This window comes from Peromyscus leucopus, chromosome 22 (genome assembly GCF_004664715.2).
Source record: "Peromyscus leucopus breed LL Stock chromosome 22, UCI_PerLeu_2.1, whole genome shotgun sequence".
Classification (NCBI taxonomy): Eukaryota; Metazoa; Chordata; class Mammalia; order Rodentia; family Cricetidae; genus Peromyscus; species Peromyscus leucopus.
Genome location: NC_051081.1, coordinates 8,121,737 through 8,143,146, shown reverse-complemented (window position 1 = coordinate 8,143,146; position 21,410 = coordinate 8,121,737). Strand labels below are relative to the sequence as shown.

Below are 21,410 nucleotides of genomic sequence, written 5' to 3'. Positions count from 1 at the left end.
CAACCCACTTTAAGGAAAAAGTAGCAGGACTTCTTCCCTGAATAAGTATCTGCAAAGCCAGGTTAATCTGCGCTTTAAATGCAGTTTTCCCCAGGTAGGGCCAGGTGCTCTCCAGAGTAGTAAGCAGGGCCAGCTGTGAAATCGTCTGCTGGGACTCTCAATGACTTCAACTTGCGAGGAAGGAGATGCTTCCCCTGCCACTCAGGATCCAGGAGGCGGGCGCACGGATTGTTGGCCTATCAGGGAGAACATTTGGTGGCTGTGTGAACTGTCCAATGAGGAGTTTTGGTCTTCGGTGACGGAGGCCGCACAACATTTGGGGTGCCATTGTGTGTCCCCGCCATATTGTCGTCCTGTGTCTTTGGCTGAGGCCCCCAGATTTCTTCCCTCGGTATCTGCATCCTCTTGTCTGACTGCAGGAGTCTCAGGAGGACATCAGAACTCCGGGTCTCTGAAAATGGTGCGTGCGGCAGGGCGTGAGGAGGAGGCTGCTGCCAGCGGAGGCGACAGTGGGGACGCGGCCTCCCGGGGCAGCCGAGTCTGCGTCTGTGACTCACCGGGCTCCGCTGGGCAGCGCTGCCCGGGTCCCGCTGGGTGGAGCTGGGTCAGCAGGCGCAGTCGCGGTCCTGTCCCTAGCTGAGCGCCCAGTGCCGCAGCGTCTCGGGTTACCTGGGCGTCCGCGTCTTTGCAGTCTGGGCGGTGTAGGCGGAGAGTCGTGGGGATACTTGGTTTAGGGCTCCTGTGCGCGAGGGGGTTTGGGGGAGGGGAACAGCCGCGGGGTGTGGTGATCCCAGGTTCTGTGCACGTTGTCAGAAAAGTAGGATACCATTATATCCCAATTTACTTAATAACCAGTCATTTCACAGCCTTTGTCGGTTTGTTTGGTTGGTTGGTTACGATTTGACGAGTACACGACTATCCTTGCGAGCTGGCCATTGGCAACCGCGATTCTTTTATCTCAATCTTAACCACTAATGTCAAGAGGCAGGCAGGTTACACATGAACATTTCTCACAATGATATACAAATGTGCAGGTTACTGAATGTCCAGGAAATGGTTAAAGAGACTGAAGACAATGAGAGGTTCTCCTCGGGTTGGAGGCAGTGAACTGATTAAGACTTAGCAAGGAGGATTCAGACAGAGATGTCCAATGCAGGTCCTGAGCGCAGGCTGTTGGATGGGCTGTTGGAAGTGAGCTGAGGTCCGTGGCAGGAGAAACTGCACTGGATCTGGAGTCCTGGTGCTGAGGCAGGGGTCCTTCCCTGTGATATGTTTCCTGTCCCTTGACATTTTTGTGAGCCAGTTACACTTTGGATAGTCTCAGGCAGGGTTTACATCTGATGACGTTGATGAATTAGTTTTAGTGGGCGTTTTTTTTTTTTAATGATTTGATTTATTTTCAGATGTCATTATTGAGATAAGTTATCAATTTGTGCCTTATGTGTTTTGTTGACATTGACACTCAGAATAAACCAGTGCCGAGCTGTCACTGTAGGCTTGGCACAGCCAGAAAGCTGGTAGTGCCCACAGTTCGCAGTAACTCAGAGCAGCCCCACTCAACCCTGTCTCTTTCATTTCACTGGCATCTGCTTTTCCTATGAGTCTCAGCTTCCTTTAAATCCCATGACCTCTCTCCTTGGTCTAAGGATTCTTACAACTCTAAACAAATGCCCAACTTTCCAAGTCCTTCTGACGTTGCCAGACTCACAAGAAAATTCAGACATCCATGTGCACAGGTTGTTCGAATTGATCCCTATCATAATGTTATTGGCCTGAGGTTGTTTTTAAACATTGTTTTGTTTGTAAGATTTTACTTATTTATTATGTATAGTGTTCTACCTGCATGTATGTCTGCATGCCAGAAGAGGGCACCAGATCTCATTGTAGATGGTTGTGAGCCACCATGTGGGTGCTGGGAATTCTTAACCTCTGAGCCATCTCTCCAGCCCCTCTAAATGTTGTTATCACATGAAGAATCTTCATCGAGTTAGGCCATGACTGTGTGTGAATGGAGTATTGCAATAGGATGAAGCCCTGCGTGGTAGGTTTACAAGCTTCCGGATGGTTGGGCTAAAGAGGAGTGTCTCTTGTAGGGAGTTAAAAACAGTGGTGAATAAGGACAAGCAGGAGCAAATGGAAGGTAGGAGAGCCTGGCAAAATGGAAGGTTCCACAGTTGGCTACTAGAGAAAAGTTTTTCTCTGAGGTCATCATGTCTTTAGGGTTAGAATCAGGAACTGGTGTGTGCTGGCCCAGGCTGGGGTAGGTCAATGATCACAGGCCTACAGCAAGGAGATACACTTAAGGAAAATCTACCCAGATGTTTCTACTGATAAATTCAGGTATACAGTGCTAAGGGAAAAAGTGGGAATTTTGAAGGCCTTGTTTGGATTAAAACTTGAGGGTGTTTCTAATAATGTAGTTCCCTAGATCACGAGCACAGTCAGTCATGCAGTAATAATCATAATAGAAGTAATAATGATGACAATTGTAATACGAAGAATTATGTGAATATAGCCCTTAACCAGGATTGCAATATTTGGGTCAAATTCAACCTTTTCATGTGCTCAATTTTGTACCCACAGTGCTGTTCTATTCAGAATATAATGTAGAAAAGGGCTTAAGTATTTGTGGTTCATATGTGTGTCCCATGTAATGGAGCATGTGGTCTTTGTCCTGTACTTTGGCACAGCACTTCAAGAACTCTTGGAGGTTCCTATGCAATCAGTGTAGATGTAACCAATCGTCTTATTAAAATAAGAAACACAGAGCCAATGTAAAAGAGAAAGCTGAGAGGTCAGAGCTCAGAGCTAAAATCTTACCTCCTGCAGTGCTCCTAGCTTCCCCGAGAGAGCTTCTTCCTGTTTGTCTGTCTTTAAATAGTCTTTCTGTTCTGCCTTCTCATTGGTTGTAAACCCAACCACATGACTGCCTCATCACTGCCTGTAAGTACTGCCCTCCAGGTCTTAAAGGCGTATGTCTCCAATACTGGCTGTATCCCTGAACACACAGAAATCTACCTAGCTCTTCTAACCACCACGCTTTTGCTATGGCTCTAATAGCTCTGACCCCAGGGCAACTTTATTTATTAACATACAATTAAAATCATATTTCAGTACAAATAAAATATCACCATAAATCAGAGTGTCTTTGTTTCTCCTAAGCCCCTGTCAGGCAGTTTCTGAATTTCCGTTGGCAGATGAGCATGTATGTAATAAGCTTAGTGTTTAACGTTTTCTCTATTAATGTGTATGGGTGTTTTGCCTGCCTGTTTGTCTGTGTACTACGTGTGTGGCTGCTGCTTGTGGAGTCCAGAAGAGGGCTTTGGATTCCTTAAGGTGGAGTTGCCACGGAGGTATTGGGAATTGAATCTAGCTGTTCAGGAACAGCCAGGGCTCTTGACCACTGAGCAATCCCGCCAGCCCCAGTATTTAGCTTTTTGATTGGAGGTTTCTTTGTGTAATTGTGAGCAAAACAGATTGCTTTGCCTGGATGCTTCCCTCTTGGTAGAGGTTTTTTTTTTTTTAAATAAAATATTGGGTTATTTAAACGTTCTAAAATTTTCTTTTGTGATTAAGTAGGTGATAGCAGTTTACGTGGTTTGTAGCTGAGTGGCTAGAATGATGAGGCCTGAAGAAACCAAGAGAAAGGTTGCAGCAAACCGTTTGTTTCACACTAAAATTCATTGTGCATATGCAGATCAGAGGAGTCACATTCGGGTGAGTGAATGTGCTGGGGTCTGCTGTGTCCTCATCCCCTTTGGATTTGCATCCAGAGGAACACAGTGGAGTGAGTATGTGCGTGTGAGCATGTGTGCATGAGTGTGTGTGCAAGTGTATATCTGTGTGTGTATGTGTATGTGTACACTCCTTTTAGATTTTCATGTGTTTATCACTAATCAGAGTATTACCTGCTTTGAATTTGGAGTGAATTAATATTGCCCTATACACAACACTAGTATAAGGTTGAAACTTGTGTGTTTGTGAGTTGTGGATTCTTTGCCTTAATCTCTTGTGCGTGTGGTGGAAGATAAAGTGAACTAGAAAACTGGTCCATGCTATGTATCACTTTCAAGATCCAGTGAACAGAGCTAGGAATTGAATCCAAAAACTGTGTCTTATTTAGAGAACCAGCAATCTGAGAAGACAACAGATTGACATCCCAAAGATCTGTCTTTCCCAGCAGGTTATGTAAGAGCAAGGAAAGAAAGGCAGTGGATGGTTTCATAGTTTACTCTTGCCCTTCTGGGCAAGGAGGTCAGAGTTGTCTCAGAGATTTATGGTGTTGGTGCTGTTTTCCATATCCCCTCCTCTCTCTGTGTATGAGGTTGTCTCTTACATCAAGGCCACCCAGTCTTGAATTCCTCATGTGTCACCCTCTGGATTACATCTAAATCAAAGGTTAACTCAGTACAGAAATGGTTAGCAGTGTGTAGTGTGTGTGTTCTGGGCTACTTACCTGTGCATGCACAGATTCCTTTTTGCAAAATGAAGTACAGGTGTGCTCTTCTAACACTCTATAAAGTGTCCCCATACTGCCCCCTGTTAGTAATAAGCCTTCTATCCTTAACAGCTGTTTCATATGGAAGATAGTTTCCTGCTGCTGTGAATCAGGTCAGCTGTTCGCTCAGCTTCTTAGCAATAAGGGATTCTTTGGCAGAAAGCTGAGCACATCAGAGTATGCCATATACAACAGCAGCCAAGAAGGATAAGAAATAGGAAGACTTGGAAGCCTTCTCTGAGGCAAATAATACTCCGGAGATAGGAAAAGACATGTTAACAGTGAAAAAACTCTCTTTTTTATATTAGAGACTACTAATTTAATTATTAATATATTAGAGTCAATTAACTGATTGATTAACATATTAGAGTTAATTAATATGTTAGAGTCTAAAGACTGCTTTAACTTTTGGTTTAATCAATCAAGTATTGTCTATCAAGTTAGAAGATTCTTTAAATTCTTCATGAGCATGGTATGTCTCAGTCAGTAACAAATAATCTATCAGAGTCTGCTTTCAAGCATATATTACTTATAAAAGACTATCTAACATGTGATTAAGCTTTAGATAAATTTAAAGTCTGCCCAAGTTGGGCATTGAATCCCAGTACTCAAGAAGCAGAGTCAGGTTGTTCGCTGTGAGTTCCAGGCCAGCCTGATCTACAAAGTGAGTTTCAGGCCAGCCAGAGCTACATAGTAAGACCCTGACTCAAAATAAATTCTGCCATACAGAGCAATCATAATTTCTAAAACAGTTCATTATTTCTTGTGCATGAGGAGGGGGTCTGTTTGTCATGGCATGTGTATGTAAGTTAGAGTAGAGCTCTCTGGAGTCCATTCTCTCCTCACATCATTTCCCAGGAACTAACTCGAGTGTTTACCCAGTGAAGCATCTCACTGGCCCATACCCAGATTTTTAACTTTTAATTCCTGTTCTATGATAGTACCATCAGTTTAAGTATAGTAGTGAGGGCTCAAACTAAACACACTTTGGGGGAACTTACTATTACTCTTAGCAGGACAGTGTGCAGGACTCGATCCTAATGAAGATCTCTCTGTTGGCACAGTACAGCCTCCGTATTTGATGAAGTGTGTTCATCCTTTACACATTGTCTAAGACTTGAGCCCTCCAAGCCCTGTGGAAGCATGAACCTGAAGGCAAGACTTGAAACAGAGGCCACAGAGTGCTGCTTACTGACTTGTTCATGGCTTGTTCAGCCTATTATACCACCAAGGACCACCTACTAAGGGTGGCATCACCCACAGTGAGCTGGACCCTAACATGGCAACCATTAATGAAGAAAATGCCCTAAGACTAGCCTATAGGCAAATTTTGTTGAGGCATTTTCTCAATTAAGATTTCCCTTCTGTGAGAGCCAAAGTTACATTTTACGGTTTTGTTTGTTTTTGTTTTTGTTTTCGAGACAGGGTTTCTCTGTGTAGTTTTGGTGCCTGTCCTGGATCTCACTCTGTAGACCAGGCTGGCTTCAAACTCACACAGATCCGCCTGGCTCTGCCTCCTGAGTGCTGGGATTAAAGGCGTGTGCCACCGCCACCCGGCTACATTTTACGTTTTAATTACTATGCCTTGGAGATTCATGAAACAAAAATGCTTCTGATTAGCAAGCCCCTTGCCCAAGGACAGGCAGTTCCTAAAATTCTGGAGGCTATTGTTTTGGGGAGGTATCAAGCCTAATGTTTTCACTCCCCTAAACGAGTTTGTTTGACCCATCTGTACCAGATGTGCTAGATCACATGTGGGCAGGAGGTATGTAAGCAGGAAATACGTCATGATGTATGCTTGCCCATAATTGGGCCTGATGGGAAATATAATGAATCTTAAGCCTTTGCAAAACTTGATTCTGGGCCATTTTCCAGGAATCTGGGTATGGACCTGGCCAGAGCCCATCTATGTGGCTTAATTAAAGCTTGCTTCAAATTTGGCTTCCAACAGTGGTAGCTGTCTTGCTCTCCATCGGTAGGTTTAACACTTCCCAAATGTGTCAAAATTTGCTAACCAGCACATTTAGCTTCACTGTTACCTGGATACTTTTCTGCATGCCATTTGGAGGGATAATCTCTCTCACAAGTGCTTCAATTACTTCTGTTGTCTTTGTAGTCAGACCGGGAAAGGCTTCAACCCACCCTGACTGAAAATGTCAGCCCAGATCAACATATATTTAACACCCTTGATCCTGGTATTTGAGGAAGGTTGACATGTCAAACCTTGAGTGGGTATTGACCCTGTTAAATGATTTTATCTTAAAGATTTTATTTTTAGTTTGAATCATGTGTATGAGTGTGTACACATGAATACGGGTGCCTGGGGGGGCCAGAGGTATCAGGTCTCCTGAAACTGGAGTTATAGGCCAGACATAGGTACTGGGAACTAAACTTAATATTGGATCTTCCTTCTTTTTCTCCTTCCTTCCTTCATTTCTTCCTTTCCTTTTTTTCCTCCTCCCAAGGCAGAATCTCTTTTTGTAATCCTGGCAGTTCTGGAACTCCCTGTGTGTAGACCAGGCTGACTGTTAACTCACAGAAATCCTCCTGCCTCTGTCTCCAGAGTTCTGGAATTAAAAGTGTGTGCCACCACTCCAGGTCGTTTTTAATGGAACCACCTCTCCATCTTTGTTTCAAATCCTTCTTCTTTTCTTTTTTTCATGAGTATCAGTCTTAGGACTGTTCTGTTCCTTTTGTACAACATCAGATACCCTTGGGCATGTGATCTGTGACTTAATGTAATTAGTTAGGGTGCCTCTCCCCAAAGTAGACTCATGAAATGGCCTAACTGCTGGTCTCACCAAGTGGGTGGAAGAAATACTGTTTCTTTCTGTTCTTATGTCTATAATCAGTGGGCTTTGGGCTTTATTTTATCTATTGCTGAGAACCCTAAAAGTAAAAGTTTGTTTTTCGGAGACAGGATTTCTTTGTGTAGCCCTAGCTGCCCTAGAAATATCTCTGTAGATCAGGCTAGCCTGGGACTCATAGAGATCCACCTGCCTCTGCTTCCCAAGTGCTGGGAGCAAAGGTGTGTGCCACCACTGCCTGGCTAACAGTGAAATTTTAAAGTGAAGTTGAAGCGTGCAAATACTCGCTGTATTCTTTTGTAGTTTTTCTTAGTGTGTGGAACAGACTGGCTGAGACGATGAACAGCTATCATTCTGACCCTGTGGAATTAGGAAGTAAACTTTAATTATAGTAAACCTAATCATATGTATGCCAGCTTTCTTTAAAGTTTTACTTGTAACAGCTCTGGCTGTCCTGGAACTGGATTTGTAGACCAGGCTGGCCTCGAACTCACAGAGATCTGCCTGCCTCTACCTTCTAAGTGCTGGGACTAAAGTCATGATCCATCACAGTTTGGCTAAAGTTTTACTCTTATAGATCTCTAAAAAAAAAAAAAAAGTTTATTTTATTTGTGTGTGTGCTCGCATGCGTGCGCGCGCGCACGCATGCATGCATTCATACATGGAGGCCAGAGAAGGGTCACTCAGAGCTGGAGTCCAGGCAGTTGTGAGCTGCCTGGCATGGGTGCTGAGAACTGAACTCGAGTCCTCTGAAAGAGCAGCAGTGCCCTCAATCACTGAGCCTTCTCTTCAGTTCCTCTTACAAATCGTTTTGGGAACTCAAGCCCTTGGTGACATATTTAAGCTTTGGTGTTTTCTCTCACTTTTTATTTCCATTTTGCCACAATCCTTTACATTGGAGATGGGGGTGTGGATACCACCTAAGCTCCTTTCCAATTTTAAAGCATTTCCCCCTTTCTCCCCTTCATAGTCTCTGTCTGCCTGTCTGTCTATCTGTCTGTCTATCTATCTATCTATCTATCTATCTATCTATCTATCTATCTATCTATCTCTATCTCGTCCTCGCTGTCTCTCACTCTTTCTGGCTCTCTGGCATTCTCTTTCTCTTATATGGGCAGAGATGCAGTTTTTTTCTCTCAGCATCTCTGATCAAATCCATGTATAAGGAATCCATAGATATGATGGCTGAAGGTATTGGAGATGGAAGGTCTGCTTATTAGAAGTGTTGGAGTTGTTGATAAAAGCTAGAGGAGGAACAAGCAGGACAGGAGGAGTCCTACTATAGTTTAGTGCCTTCTTATAGCTTTCCCACTATTTGAAGGTCGTGCTGGGGCCTGTCAGAGCTGACAACCAAGGAGCCGGTCAACTGCTGATACAAGGTTTTCACAAACTAATGAAATCTTCCCAGCTAGACTCTGTCTGGCCTCAAAATCTTATGGTCATAGTCATAAGGCAACAAAATGAGATGCAAAGAAGTCTGCATTAAAAAAATAGGGGTAGGGGGTTGTTTAAAAAATTGTACATCCCATTTTTCTTTAACTTTTACCAAAATATATATCATACCTGTAACTTAAAAAATTATTTGTGTTCATTTTATATGTATGGGTGCTTTGACTACATGTATGTCTGTTCACCATATGTGTGCCTAGTGCCTGTGGAGGCCAGAAGAAGGTGTTGGATCCCATGGAACTGGAGTTACAGGTGATTGTGAGCTGTCATGTGGTGCTGGGAACTGAACCCCGTCTTCTGGAAGAGTCGAAAGTGCTCTGAACCACTGAGCTATCCCCAGCCCCCGGTACCTATAAGTTTTAATAAGACTTTTTTTTGTAAACTTCATGGTTCCTTTTTTAAAATCTTATTTTTACAGATTTTAAAAGGCATTTCCCCTCTAATAAAACACCCTTATTTTGGGTAGATGGCTCAGCAGATGAAGTGTTTGCATACGTAGGACCTGAGTTCGGATCACCAGAAACTCAGGCACGTCTCAAGCCCCAGTGCTGGTGGGGTTGGTGTGGAGGATGGTAGAAGGGTAAATAAAGCAGGCAGTGGTGGAGAGACCCTGGACGCTTGGTGGATTCCAACTCTAGATGGAACTCGTGCTAGGTTTAGGGAGAAACCCCCTATTAAAAATGTAGAAAGTATTAGAGGAAAACAATCTAAGCCAGCTTCTGGTCTCTATACATGCATGCATGGGGCAAGTGCATTAACACATACATGTTCACATACATACATACACTACACCACACACACACACACACACACACACACACACACACACACACAAATTTAAAAGGTCAGAGTACAATTTTGGGGAGTCAGGTTTTGTTTTGTTTTGTTTTTCTAATATGGATTCTGGAGATTAAACTTGGGTTAACAGACTTCCATGGCAAGTGCATCTCTCCAGCCCATACATGAAACATTTTTTACCAAAGAAAAACAAGAATGAGCCAAGGTGAACCAGAGTTGGAGACTTATTTATTTATTTGTTTGTTTGTTTGTTCGTTTTTGTGATGGGGTCTCTCTATGTAACCCTGATTGTTCTAGGACTTGCTGTGAAGACCAGACTGGACTTGAATTCACCAAGATCTTCCTGCCTCTGCCTCCCAAGTGCTGGGGTTAAATGCATGCACCATAACACCCAGTTGGAGATTTATTAAGAGATAATTTAAAAAATAGAACACAGGGATTATTAGAAAGAGAGACTCCAAAGAAAGAATAAGACATGGCCAACTGTAGATACAAGCATCTCAAAGGAGAATGTCAATCAATTGCCTTTACAGTGGATATATGTAGAATTTTGGTGCTTTGAAGTTACATGTTAAGAAACCTGTACCTCCTCTTTATTAATACATTTTATCTTTGACAATTTCACATACCTAAATGATGTATTCTGGTTATTCTCCCCCACAGTGTCTCTTATTCCTTTTCTTCCTGCCATCCCTATTTCTTCCTTGCAAATCTCTTTTTCATAGGCATTGTTTTTTATTTGTTACTGCCCCACAGAGTTTAATTGAGGCCATCTGTGTGACTCTGAATTTGGAAATAACCATCTGGGTTTGGTGGGCTTACCAATGGGTATACAAGTAGACACAAATATGTTCCTCTTCTGAGAGTTCATGATTGCCATGGTCCACCATTTCTTAAATTGTATTTCTTATTTGTGTGTACTTATGTGTGTTTGCTTGTCTGGATATGCATGATGTGGGTACAGATGTCCACGGAGGCCAGAGAGATCCCCTGGGACAGGAGTTACTGGTAGTTCTGAGCTGTCTGATGTGGGTGTTCGACCCTCTGCAAGATCTACAGGTGCTCTTGACCACTGAGCTAACCTATTCCCCTAGCCCAGACCATTTTAATATTCCTAAACAAATGTAGTTTACAACAATGTTAAAAGTTTTTAAAACAATTCTTTTATAAATAAAGCTGTAAGGTGGATTTATGAAAGGTACTGTCTAGATTTGGGAACAAGAAGGAAGTACTAAAAACTGAAAATTATACATAATTTTTATCATTTTTGCACTAAGTAAGCACAATGTATTTATCGTCTTTGACAAGATTATCTTTAGATAAAAATATTGCCTCTGCATGCAAGTATGGCTTTATTAGTATTGCCTCTATTTTCATGTTTGTTTACTAGTACTGTGGATTATCTTTAATGAGTTCCATTCAATTTTTATTTTATTTATTTATTTTCTCTTTACTTATTTTTTGTTTGTTTTGAGACAGGATCTCACTATGTAGCTTTGGCTGTCCTGGAACTCACTATGTAGACCACACTGGCCTTGAACCCAGAGAAATACACCTTTGTCTCCCAAGTGCTGAAATTAAAGGTGTGCACCACCATGCCCAACTTTTAGTTTTTTAAATTAAGAGTGATCTATAAGAAGCCAGGTACATGCTCCCAAACATTTTTCAGTGCATTCACTAAAGATACACTAAGGTCCCTAACAAGTTGTGACAAGAGATTAAATTGTATCCACTAAGCCAGATTTTTTTTAAGACTCTTCATGCAAAGAATGTGTTTTCCAATCACTAATTTCTGATGACCACACAAAAATACTGCAAATTTTCCCTGCTAAATTTCTGTCTAGCCTCAAAATCTTATGGTCATAGTCCTAAGACAACAAAATTAGATGCAAAGAAGTCTGTATTTAAAAAACAAGGGGCTGGAGAGATGGCTCAGAAGTTAAGAGCATTGACTGTTCTTCCAGAAGTTCCTGAGTTCAATTCCCAGCAACCACATGGCAGTTCATAACTATCTATAATGAGATCTGATTCCCTCTTCTGGTGTACAGGCAACCATGCAGACAGAACACTGTCTACATAAAATAAATTAAAAAACAAAAGTAGCATATGGTTGGCATCAATTCTTTGGAAAAGCCATACCATTCTTTAGAGTTAGAGTAAAGAGGAATTCTTCCCAGTAGTAGTTTCCATACCACAGGAGAGATAGAACATTTTTTTTCCAGCCTGCATAAGATTATGTAGTCTCATGACAGTCATTGTTGACTCTCTTGTTGGGTATTAAGTAATGCAAAAGTTGCTATAAAAATGTAGGGGGATCTGTGTTGTAGAAATTTTCAGCACAAGAGGTAGTCTCATTCTGATTTTGCTTTACCAGATATCTCCAATCTGCTGTTAGAATTGCTGTATGAAAAATCAGCATGTATATGAAATTGTATGTATAAGGACGTGACTTGAATACATGTGGAACATAGCATCATATCAAGTTCTGATGAATTAAATCTAAATCTCTAATACTGTAAGACTCACCCTTTCTCTTGGAAATATATGTGTGTGTTTTTAGGAGTCAGTGACCTTTGAGGATGTGTCTGTGAACTTCACCCTGGAGGAGTGGGCTATGCTGGATTCATCTCAAAAGGATCTCTACAAAGATGTGATGCAGGAAAACTTGAGGAACCTGGCCTATATAGGTAAAGATGACATTATTTTCTTACTTAGTCAAAGAAAGAACAAGTGTTTTTTGCTTATCAGTCCTACTATATGAATTAGATTATGGAAAAAGAACACTGTGGGTGAATATGTCTGGTGGAATCACTTTATACTGTGAATTTGTGAATTTAGATAGAATCTTTTTTTCTCCTGTAGAAGTAATCCATTTTTCTTGGTTTGTATTCTAGGAAACAAATGGGAACACCAAAACATTGAAAATGAGTATGAAAATCTCTGGAGAAAACTAAGGTAATTTGTAAGGAAACAGCAGTGTTCCTCGGGACTCTTGGTGGGTTGGCACACTTTACAAAGCAGTAATAGATACAAATAAATCTTGTTCCAAACAGTTTTAATTTCAACAAATCTTCTCCAAAACTGCTTACACATTAACTTCAGCAATCAGAACATCCTAGTATTAGTAACAGCTGGAGCATCGTAATATCACAAATAATACTTTATCATATTCATATATACTATCTTTACTCTATATTATTTAAAATGTTATATTGATTTATCTCCAGGCTTTGGGTATGCATTGTATATGAAATAAAAAAATTTAGAATAGGATGAATGTCATAATAGATATATACAAGTATGTTAGAATCCAACATTATTTTAGTCACTAGTACATCAAAAATGTATACAGTATTAAGTATTGACAATGTATTTAAAGGTAATATAGACATTCAGCATTTGCCTGTAATGAAGACAGTGTTGCACAACTACACACAACTACCTCTGTTTTTATTGTAAATGTCCTTAAACCATGTTGCAGAACATTTAATTCAAACATTTTTGAAAATTATTACAGGGGATATAGTTAACACTTCTTGTGATAAATTATTAATAAACACGTTTTTAGTAATACACTTTTTATTTTTTGTAGTAACCAGTTGTTGGAAAGACTCTGTGAATATACAGAAGGTCATCAGTCTGCAGCAGAAATCTTTAACTGGACTCCAGAGTGTGTTCTGAACCAGAAATCGTGTCCAGGAGTTCCCACATATGAAAACCATGTATATGGAGAAGTGGTTATTGGCCACTTATCTCTAAATGTCCTTCCTCATCCTAACCCAGGACACAAATCATATGACACTCAGGAATATGGAAAGGAGTTGAATAAACATAGGGAATTTGGGAACAACATCTCCAGTTCTACCACAACCTTCCAGAAGCATAAAAGAATTCACACCAAGGAGAAACCTAAAACTAGTCACTGTAATGAAGACATTAACTGTCTCACATCAGGTCAAAATGATGAAAAGACTTCTACGGGAGAAAAACACTATGAATGTAAGCAATGTGGGAAAGTATTTACTTCTTCCAGTTCTTTTAGAAGGCATGAAGAATATCACAGCCGAGAAAAATCTTATGTTTGTAAGCAGTGTGGGAAAGCCTTCCCTTTTCCTAGTTCACTACAAATACATGAAAGAATCCACACAGGTGAGAAGCCCTATATGTGTAAACAGTGTGGGAAAACCTTTGCCCGTTCGAGTTCTCTTTTAACACATGAAAGAATTCATACTGGAGAAAAGCCCTATGTGTGTAAGCAGTGTGGGAAAGCCTTCACTGATCGTAGTTCACTCCGATTCCATGAAATGATGCACAGTGGAGAGAAACCCTATAAATGTACGAAATGTGGTAAGGCTTTTGCTTCTTCAGGTGCCTTTCGAAAACATGAACGGACTCACACAGGAGAGCAACTCTTTGTGTGTTTGCAATGTGAGAAAGTTTTCAGTTGTGAAAGTGCTTTTCGAACACATAAAATAATTCATTCTGGAGAATGTGTATGTAAGCAATGTGGTAAAGCCTTTACTAGTCACAGTTCAGTTAAATACCATGAATTGATGCATAGTGGAGAGAAACCCTATGTATGTAAGCAGTGTGGAAAAACCTTCAGATCTCCTAAACAAGTTCAAATTCATAAACGAACTCACACTGGAGAAAAACCTTATGTGTGCAAGGAATGTGGGAAAGCTTTTACTTTTCTCGGTTCCCTTCAATACCATGAATTGATTCATACTGGAGAGAAGCCCTATCTATGTAAACAATGTGGGAAAGCCTTCAGGTCTTCTCGTCAGGTTCAAATACATGAACGAACTCACACTGGAGAAAAACCATATGTATGTAAGCAATGTGGAAAAGCCTTCTTTTCTTTGTATCATTTAAGAAGACATGAAGTAATTCACAGTGGCATGAACCCCTACGTTTGTAAGCAATGTGGGAAAGCCTTCAGTTGGTTCAGTACCTTTCACAGTCATAAACAGACTCACACTGGAGAAAAACCCTATTTATGCAAGCAATGTGGCAAAGCCTTCTGTAGTCGCATATCATGGAGAAGACATGAGAAAGCTCATACTACAGTGAAGCCTTATGCATGTGTTCAATGTGGAAAAGCCTTTCGTTCTCCTAGTTACCTCAAAATACATGAAAGAATCCACACTGGAGAGAAACCCTTTATATGTTCACAATGTGGGAAACCCTTCCGTTCTTTTCGTTATGTTAAGTCACATGAAAGAAGTCACACTGGAGAGAAACCCTTTGTATGTACAGAATGTGGGAAAGCCTTCAGTTATTATAGCTCTTTCCACAGACATAGAAGAACTCACCAGACAGGAACCTTGAATTCAGAACTTGAAAAGTCTTCATAAGACTGCATTCAAAGAACTATAAAGTTAAACATGTGGAACATCTTTTGATCCTATTCATGGATTAAGAAAGAACATGTTTGGACAGGCATAGTGTGGCTTACCTTTAATCCCAAAATTTGAGAGACAGAGGCAGGGAATATCAGAGTTCAAGGCCAATCTGTTTTATATATTGATTTCCTAGTCACTCAGGGCTACATAGTAAAACTGTTTCAAAAAAAAAGAAAGAAAAGAAAAAACATATTTGTATGTTTGACTAGAAGAGATGTCCAAATATGAACACGTGTGCAAATACTTCCCCAATAAAATCTTTCCTTGTCAAAGCACAAGGAACTCAGTAGCAGCAAATAGTGGGACAGTCCTTTGAAAAAATTTCATACATTAATTTCCATAAATGTCAATTATGTGAAGGACTGAATACAAACTTTTGTTTGTTTTAGAAAATCCAATATCTAAAGAAAACTTTGTAAATATATTGTACTTATTGGAATTTATTAGCGATTTGTTTCTGTTTTTCAGAAATAGTCTTGCCATGTAATCCAGTCTGGCCTTGATCAAATTATCTTCCTGTTTCAACCTCTAGAATGTTTGAGTGAAAGATGTCTGCTTCCACATCCAGCATTGGTAGTTCATTCTTAAAAGAACCTTTTTGGACTCCATGCTTCACATTTTTGCTTTTAAAAAAAATCTCTTTTTAAAACTATATGTATATGCATGTTGTCTTTGTGTGAATTTGTGCACATTCATGTAGTGCCTGCAGAGACCAGAAGGAGATCTGATTCTCTGGGGCTAGAATTATAGGCAGCTGTGAGCTGTCTCATGTGGGTGCTCGGAACTGCTCGGAACTGAATCCTGTCCTCTGCAAGACTATTACACACTCTTAACCACTGAGCCATTTCTCCAGCCCCTGAAAATTATCTTTAAACTGAGTATGTGAAGTGAAGGATTGCTTAAGTACAGGAGATGGAAACCAAAAAGGAAAAAGAAAGAAAAGAAGGTAAAGGTACACTATCATTACATTAATTTAGTAAGGTTTCTTAGAGCAATAGTGCATACAAGTTTAATGGATGAAATCTTTTTGCATTAAATCAGGTGGTTTTTTCCTTTTATTTTAATTTCTGTACATTCACTGATGAGTTTATAGTTATTTGTAATGCCAGAAGGCTCAAAAGAAAGTCTTGTTTTCAAGCCCTTGAGATTATTGTATCATGGAAAAAAATGAGTTTTTGTGAATATTGAGATTTTTCCCTCTTAATTCATATGGCAAGCTCTTACCATTTTTTGTAGACTATCATTCTCTTCCATGAACAGAACTCATTTTCATATTATATATTTTTGTTTGTTAACTTTCTTCTCTACCTGATGTTTTTTTTCCTAACATTTCTTGTCTCCTTGTCCTTTAAATTATTTTCAAACCACTTGTAGATTAACAAGTGTTAATTCTTAGTCTACTTAGAAGGTAGGTATAAATGTCACTCTATAATCATAGATCACATCACATTTACAAGCTTTCCTAGTTTTTCATGTCACCAGCCACTTTTATTGTACATATATGACTAATGTTTTTTTTCTCATGTAAATGTTATTTTGATGTTTGTATTGTTGTACCATTGATTTTTATTGTAATTTCCCCTCCAGTCACTATACTAAGAGAGATGTTGGTATTTGTGGCCTTTTGCCAAAGACTGTTAGTACCATGTAATAAATTGTACTAAATCTGTTTGTGCACAGTAAGCCAGTATGTCTCATCAGTAAGAACATTCCATGGATATTCTGGCAGGATTGGTGTTTAACTTAAAGGGATTTATGGGGTTGCTTAGATATAGTTAGGTGCCTCTATGTTGGATGTACTGAGATGTGAGTAGAATTCTATATTTGGTAATCATAGGAATTATTACTTGGAAGGCCTCAAATAATGACATGAAGAAAATTTTAATTCATGGAAATTACTGCTCACATTAGTGAAGAGAGGTTGCTTGGCTCATTTTCACGATTCAGAATGTTTTATACTTGGTCAGTTTTACAGGCAGCCTTACAGAGTGTCCTTTCCTTTTGTCTTAGTTATAAAGGAGCAGTGTCCAGTGGTGTAAGCATGGGACACATGCCTTCACAGCAGCAGATTCGGCTTTGCTTTGAACACCAGTCTTCTGGGCCAGTTTTTACTTTTCTGAGTTACTGTAGCAGCACTACAGTATTTCCTCTAATATACTGTTTACTGCTCTTCACAAATACAGATGTTCTTAGTTACCCATTTGGTTATGTTCTGATAAACCCATAGGAAGGGGTAAATATAGCAAGAAATTATACTCAACCTAGTGAATGTTAAACCTTAGACTAGTCATTTTCAGGACTCTTATATTTAGTTCAGATTGGGGGAAGTAATTTCTGCATATTGTTTCTTCTTTTAAATTAAAAAAGGTATGTATTATGCAAAGTAATGGGTTTTGCTATGATACTTTGATACATGTATACTATGTACTTTGATTCTTTTCACCCATTTTTTACCTCTTTCCCTCTTCCCTCTGCCCAGTGGTTCTCATTGCCTCCAAAATAGAATCTTTTTTTTTTTTTTTTTTTTTTTTTTTTTTTTTTTTTTTTGAGACAGGGTTTCTCTGTGTAGCTCTGGCTGTCTTGGAACCCACTCTATAGACCAGGCTGGCCTTGAACTCAGAGATCTGCCTGCCTCTGCCTTCCAAGTGCTGGGATCAAAGGTGTGTGCCACCATACCTGGCTCCAAATAGACTTATAGTTTCATGTCTCTCTCTTGCTAAAATCTCTAGTCTGTATATGCTAAAACATACAAGCTGTTGGTTTGTGAAGTTCAAGGCCATTTGGTCTATAGAGTGAGTTCCAGGACAGCCAGTGTCATGCAGAAAAACCCTGTATTGAAAAACAAAAACAAAAAACCAAAATAAGAATTGAAAACAATTTAAGGAAGGAAGCCTGTGTTTTCCATCAAGATTTAAGAAGGCTTGTAGTCCCTAATGGAAGGAAAGCATGGTGAGAGGAGCCTTAGCTGTGTGACTAGAAACAAGACAACTGGCTGACCATATTGCCTCTATAGTCAGATTGGTGCTCATCTCATGTCCCCACCCTCCATCCCTTCATTCAGTCCTGAATCCCAGAGCTTGAAATGGTGCCACTTATATTCAGGATGGGTCTCCCTGAAAACACCCTTCATAGACAAAGAGGTATGTTTCCATGGTGATTCTGTATGCACTCAAACTAACTAATGAAGATTCACTATCACCAGAGGTGATATGTATGAGGAGGTACCAGAGGTGTGCCAGAAGATCGGTACTCATCTGTTTACTTCTGGCCCCAAACTCCTTACATCATCCACTATTGATATAAAAGAGACTTCAAGATCTAATGGCCTGGTGGCTATCTTGCCCCACTCCAGCAGGCTCCCCTCCTCTCTCACCTGGCTTGCTTCACGAGGCTCTTGCCTGTGTCCTGCTTCTGCACTGGCCTTGAACAATGCCTTCATCTCCCAGACTGCCTCTAAACCTGATCTCCTTGCTTCAAGAATTCTGTTATGGGGGCTGGAGAGATGACTCAGTGGTTAAGAGCACTGGCTGTTCTTCCAAAGGTCCTGAGTTCAATTCCCAACAACCATAGGGTGGCTCACAACCATCTGTAATGAGATCTGGTGCCCTCTTCTGGCCTGCAGGCATACATGTAGGCAGAACACTATACATAATAAATAAATCTTTTTAAAACAAATTCTGTTACACAGACAGAGTAGGTTTCTTACACTGGTGGCTCCGATGTCTACACACCCCTCTCTGCTACACCTTCCAGGCAGGACCTGCTGCTTGTCAGGAAGCCTCATCCTGGAACTGCTACATGGAGTTTCCAGGTGTGTCTTCGGGGGCCCAGAGCTACCTGGAGACCCGCCATCCCTGCTGCTTCCTAGTGACACTATCTGGAGCCTCAAGAGTGACTATAGAAAATGATTGAGAAACCAGGAGGGCAGGCGAGAGGAGTAAGACAGTCAGAGGTTCAAGGACATCATCCACTACAAAGCAAGCTCTGTCTGAAACCCAAGTGACCCCGGGAGTCAATGGTGGTGGGGGTGGATTCAAGAGATGCTTTCAAAGGGGTAAGCAGAATATGTAAATCCCCAGGTGGAGACCTGACAACCACCAGCTGGGGAAAAGGAAAACTAGAAGCTGAGCAGAACGGAGAGTTCTGTCCTTTTCCGTGCTGGCCTGCTTACCTAGAAATAGCTGCAATCTTTGCATTGCCAAAGAATAGGCTTCTGCCCCATTTTAAAATCCAAATGAAGTGTCTTAGCGCTTTCTCGATTTCGTACGCGAACACAGAAGTAGAATGGAGGAGCATCCTAGCAGTGAAAGGATTTTGAGTCACCATCCTTGTCTCATGACCCTGTGGATGTTGGCATGAAGCATGTCAATAAGCAAGTGGGCCGAGTGGGGGCACATTGTGACCCTTCAGTGGGGTGGCCTTGAAGTGTCCTTTGGTATGTTGCTCAGCTACCTCTTGGAAACACTCGACTTCCAGCTGGTCAGAATTGCTCCCCAAGAAGTGCTGATTGTGAGGAGCTGCAGAGCGTGAGGAGGAAAATGAAGCGGGAGGCCAGAGACAGGCGGAGCTTCTGGCCCCGCTGGGGCATAACCGTCTTAGAGGTGGTGTTTTGTGGAGAGTGTTTTTATCGTGCAAGGTCTTCCTGTATGCGTGAAGAAAAAAATCTATGAAGATCAGACTTAAAGTAAAACTCTTTGGGGATAGGTAGTTCCTTGGATAAAAGGTTTCTGTGAGTGACCATTTAGGTGAAAATCTTTTTTTTTTTTTTTTTTTTTTTTTTTTTTTTTTTGGTTTTTCGAGACAGGGTTTCTCTGTGTAGCTTTGCGCCTTTCCTGGGACTCACTTGGTAGTCCAGGCTGGCCTCGAACTCACAGAGACCCGCCTGGCTCTGCCTCCTGAGTGCTGGGATTAAAGGCGGGTGCCACCAACACCCGGCCTTAGGTGAAAATCTTCAGGTGACCTACAGAATAATGTCTCTTTGGCAAATTTGAAGGTTTGGGGAGTCACAGTTTCAAGTTTGGGGTTGCGCATAGCAGAGAATACCACCACCACCACCACCACCACCACCCCCACCCCACATTCTTATGTGTCCTTGACCACTTTCCAGTGACCTGCTCCTGCGCTCAATTTCAGTGTTAACTCTGGCTTTTGAACTTGAGAATGTGATCTTGAATTTCAACAGCCTGCTTATCTGAGTGTGTTCAAATGTTTCCTTTGTTTCCTCTTGATTCATTTTTTAACGCAGGCACCTTATAATTCTGCCAAAGGTAGACAGTGCTGACAGGCCAGTAACGCGCAGGCTGCAGATGAACTTACAAAAAAAAAAAAAAGAGACAGAAGTAGAAAAAGTTTGAAGTGTGCAGTGCTACAGCCACAGCCGGCTCCCTGATGTCATTGTGTTTGTGAAGGAATGCACCCCCCAACCTCAAGAACAAGGAGGAAAAGGAGAGAGAGAGTGTGAAGGAATGCACCCCAACCTCAAGAACAAGGAGGAAAAGGAGAGAGAGGGTGTGAAGGAATGGACCCCCAACCTCAAGAACAAGGAGGAAAGGGAGAGTGTGTGAAGGAATGCACCCCAACCTCAAGAACAAGGAGAAAAAGAGAGAGTGTGAAGGAATGCACCCCCCCCACCTCAAGAACAAGGAGGAAAGGGAGAGTATGTGAAGGAATGCACCCCAACCTCAAGAACAAGGAGAAAAAGGAGAGAGAGGGTGTGAAGGAATGCACCCCAACCTCAAGAACAAGGAGGAAAAGGAGAGAGTGTGAAGGAATGCACCCAACCTCAAGAACAAGGAGGAAAGGGAGAGAGTGTGTGAAGGAATGCACCCCAACCTCAAGAACAAGGAGGAAAAGGAGAGAGGGGGTGTGAAGGAATGCACCCCCCAACCTCAAGAACAAGGAGGAAAAGGAGAGAGAGAGTGTGAAGGAATGCACCCCAACCTCAAGAACAAGGAGGAAAAGGAGAGAGAGAGTGTGAAGGAATGCACCCCAACCTCAAGAACAAGGAGAAAAAGGAGAGAGAGAGAATAAGAGAGGAAAGGAAGGAAGGAAAAGGAGGGAGGAAGGGAGAGGAGAAGGAGGGAAGGGAGGAAGGAACCACTCACTTCATCTTTGGGCTGGAAAAATGACTCGTTGGTTAAGAACACTTTCTGCTCTTGCAGAGGACCAAAGTTCAGATCCCAGCACCCACATCAGGTTGCTCACAAACAACTGTAACTCCAGCCCAGGGGATGTGATACCCCCTTTGGGGCTCTGCACAATCCTACACACGTGTGCACATACCCACATACAGAAACACGCATACACTATACACATATGTAATTTTCTAGGCCTGGTGGTGAATGCCTTTAATCCCAGCATTGTGGAGGCACAGGTAAATGGATCTCTGAATTAGAGGCCAGCCTACTCCACATAGCAAGTTCAGGCCAGCAAGCGCTGTATAGTGAGACCCTG

General features: G+C 41.3%; 1 protein-coding gene across 1 annotated transcript; it reads left to right on the top strand.

Moving 5' to 3' along the window:
• Positions 1-249: 249 nt before the first annotated feature.
• Positions 250-15,082, top strand: LOC114680869 (zinc finger protein 709-like). Its single transcript, XM_028854041.2, has 4 exons — positions 250-460; positions 12,113-12,239; positions 12,447-12,507; positions 13,145-15,082. Exons 1-4 carry the CDS (start codon positions 458-460, stop codon positions 14,907-14,909), a joined length of 1,956 nt encoding a protein of 651 aa, XP_028709874.1. The 5' UTR covers positions 250-457; the 3' UTR covers positions 14,910-15,082.
• The last annotated feature ends 6,328 nt before the right edge of the window (positions 15,083-21,410 follow it).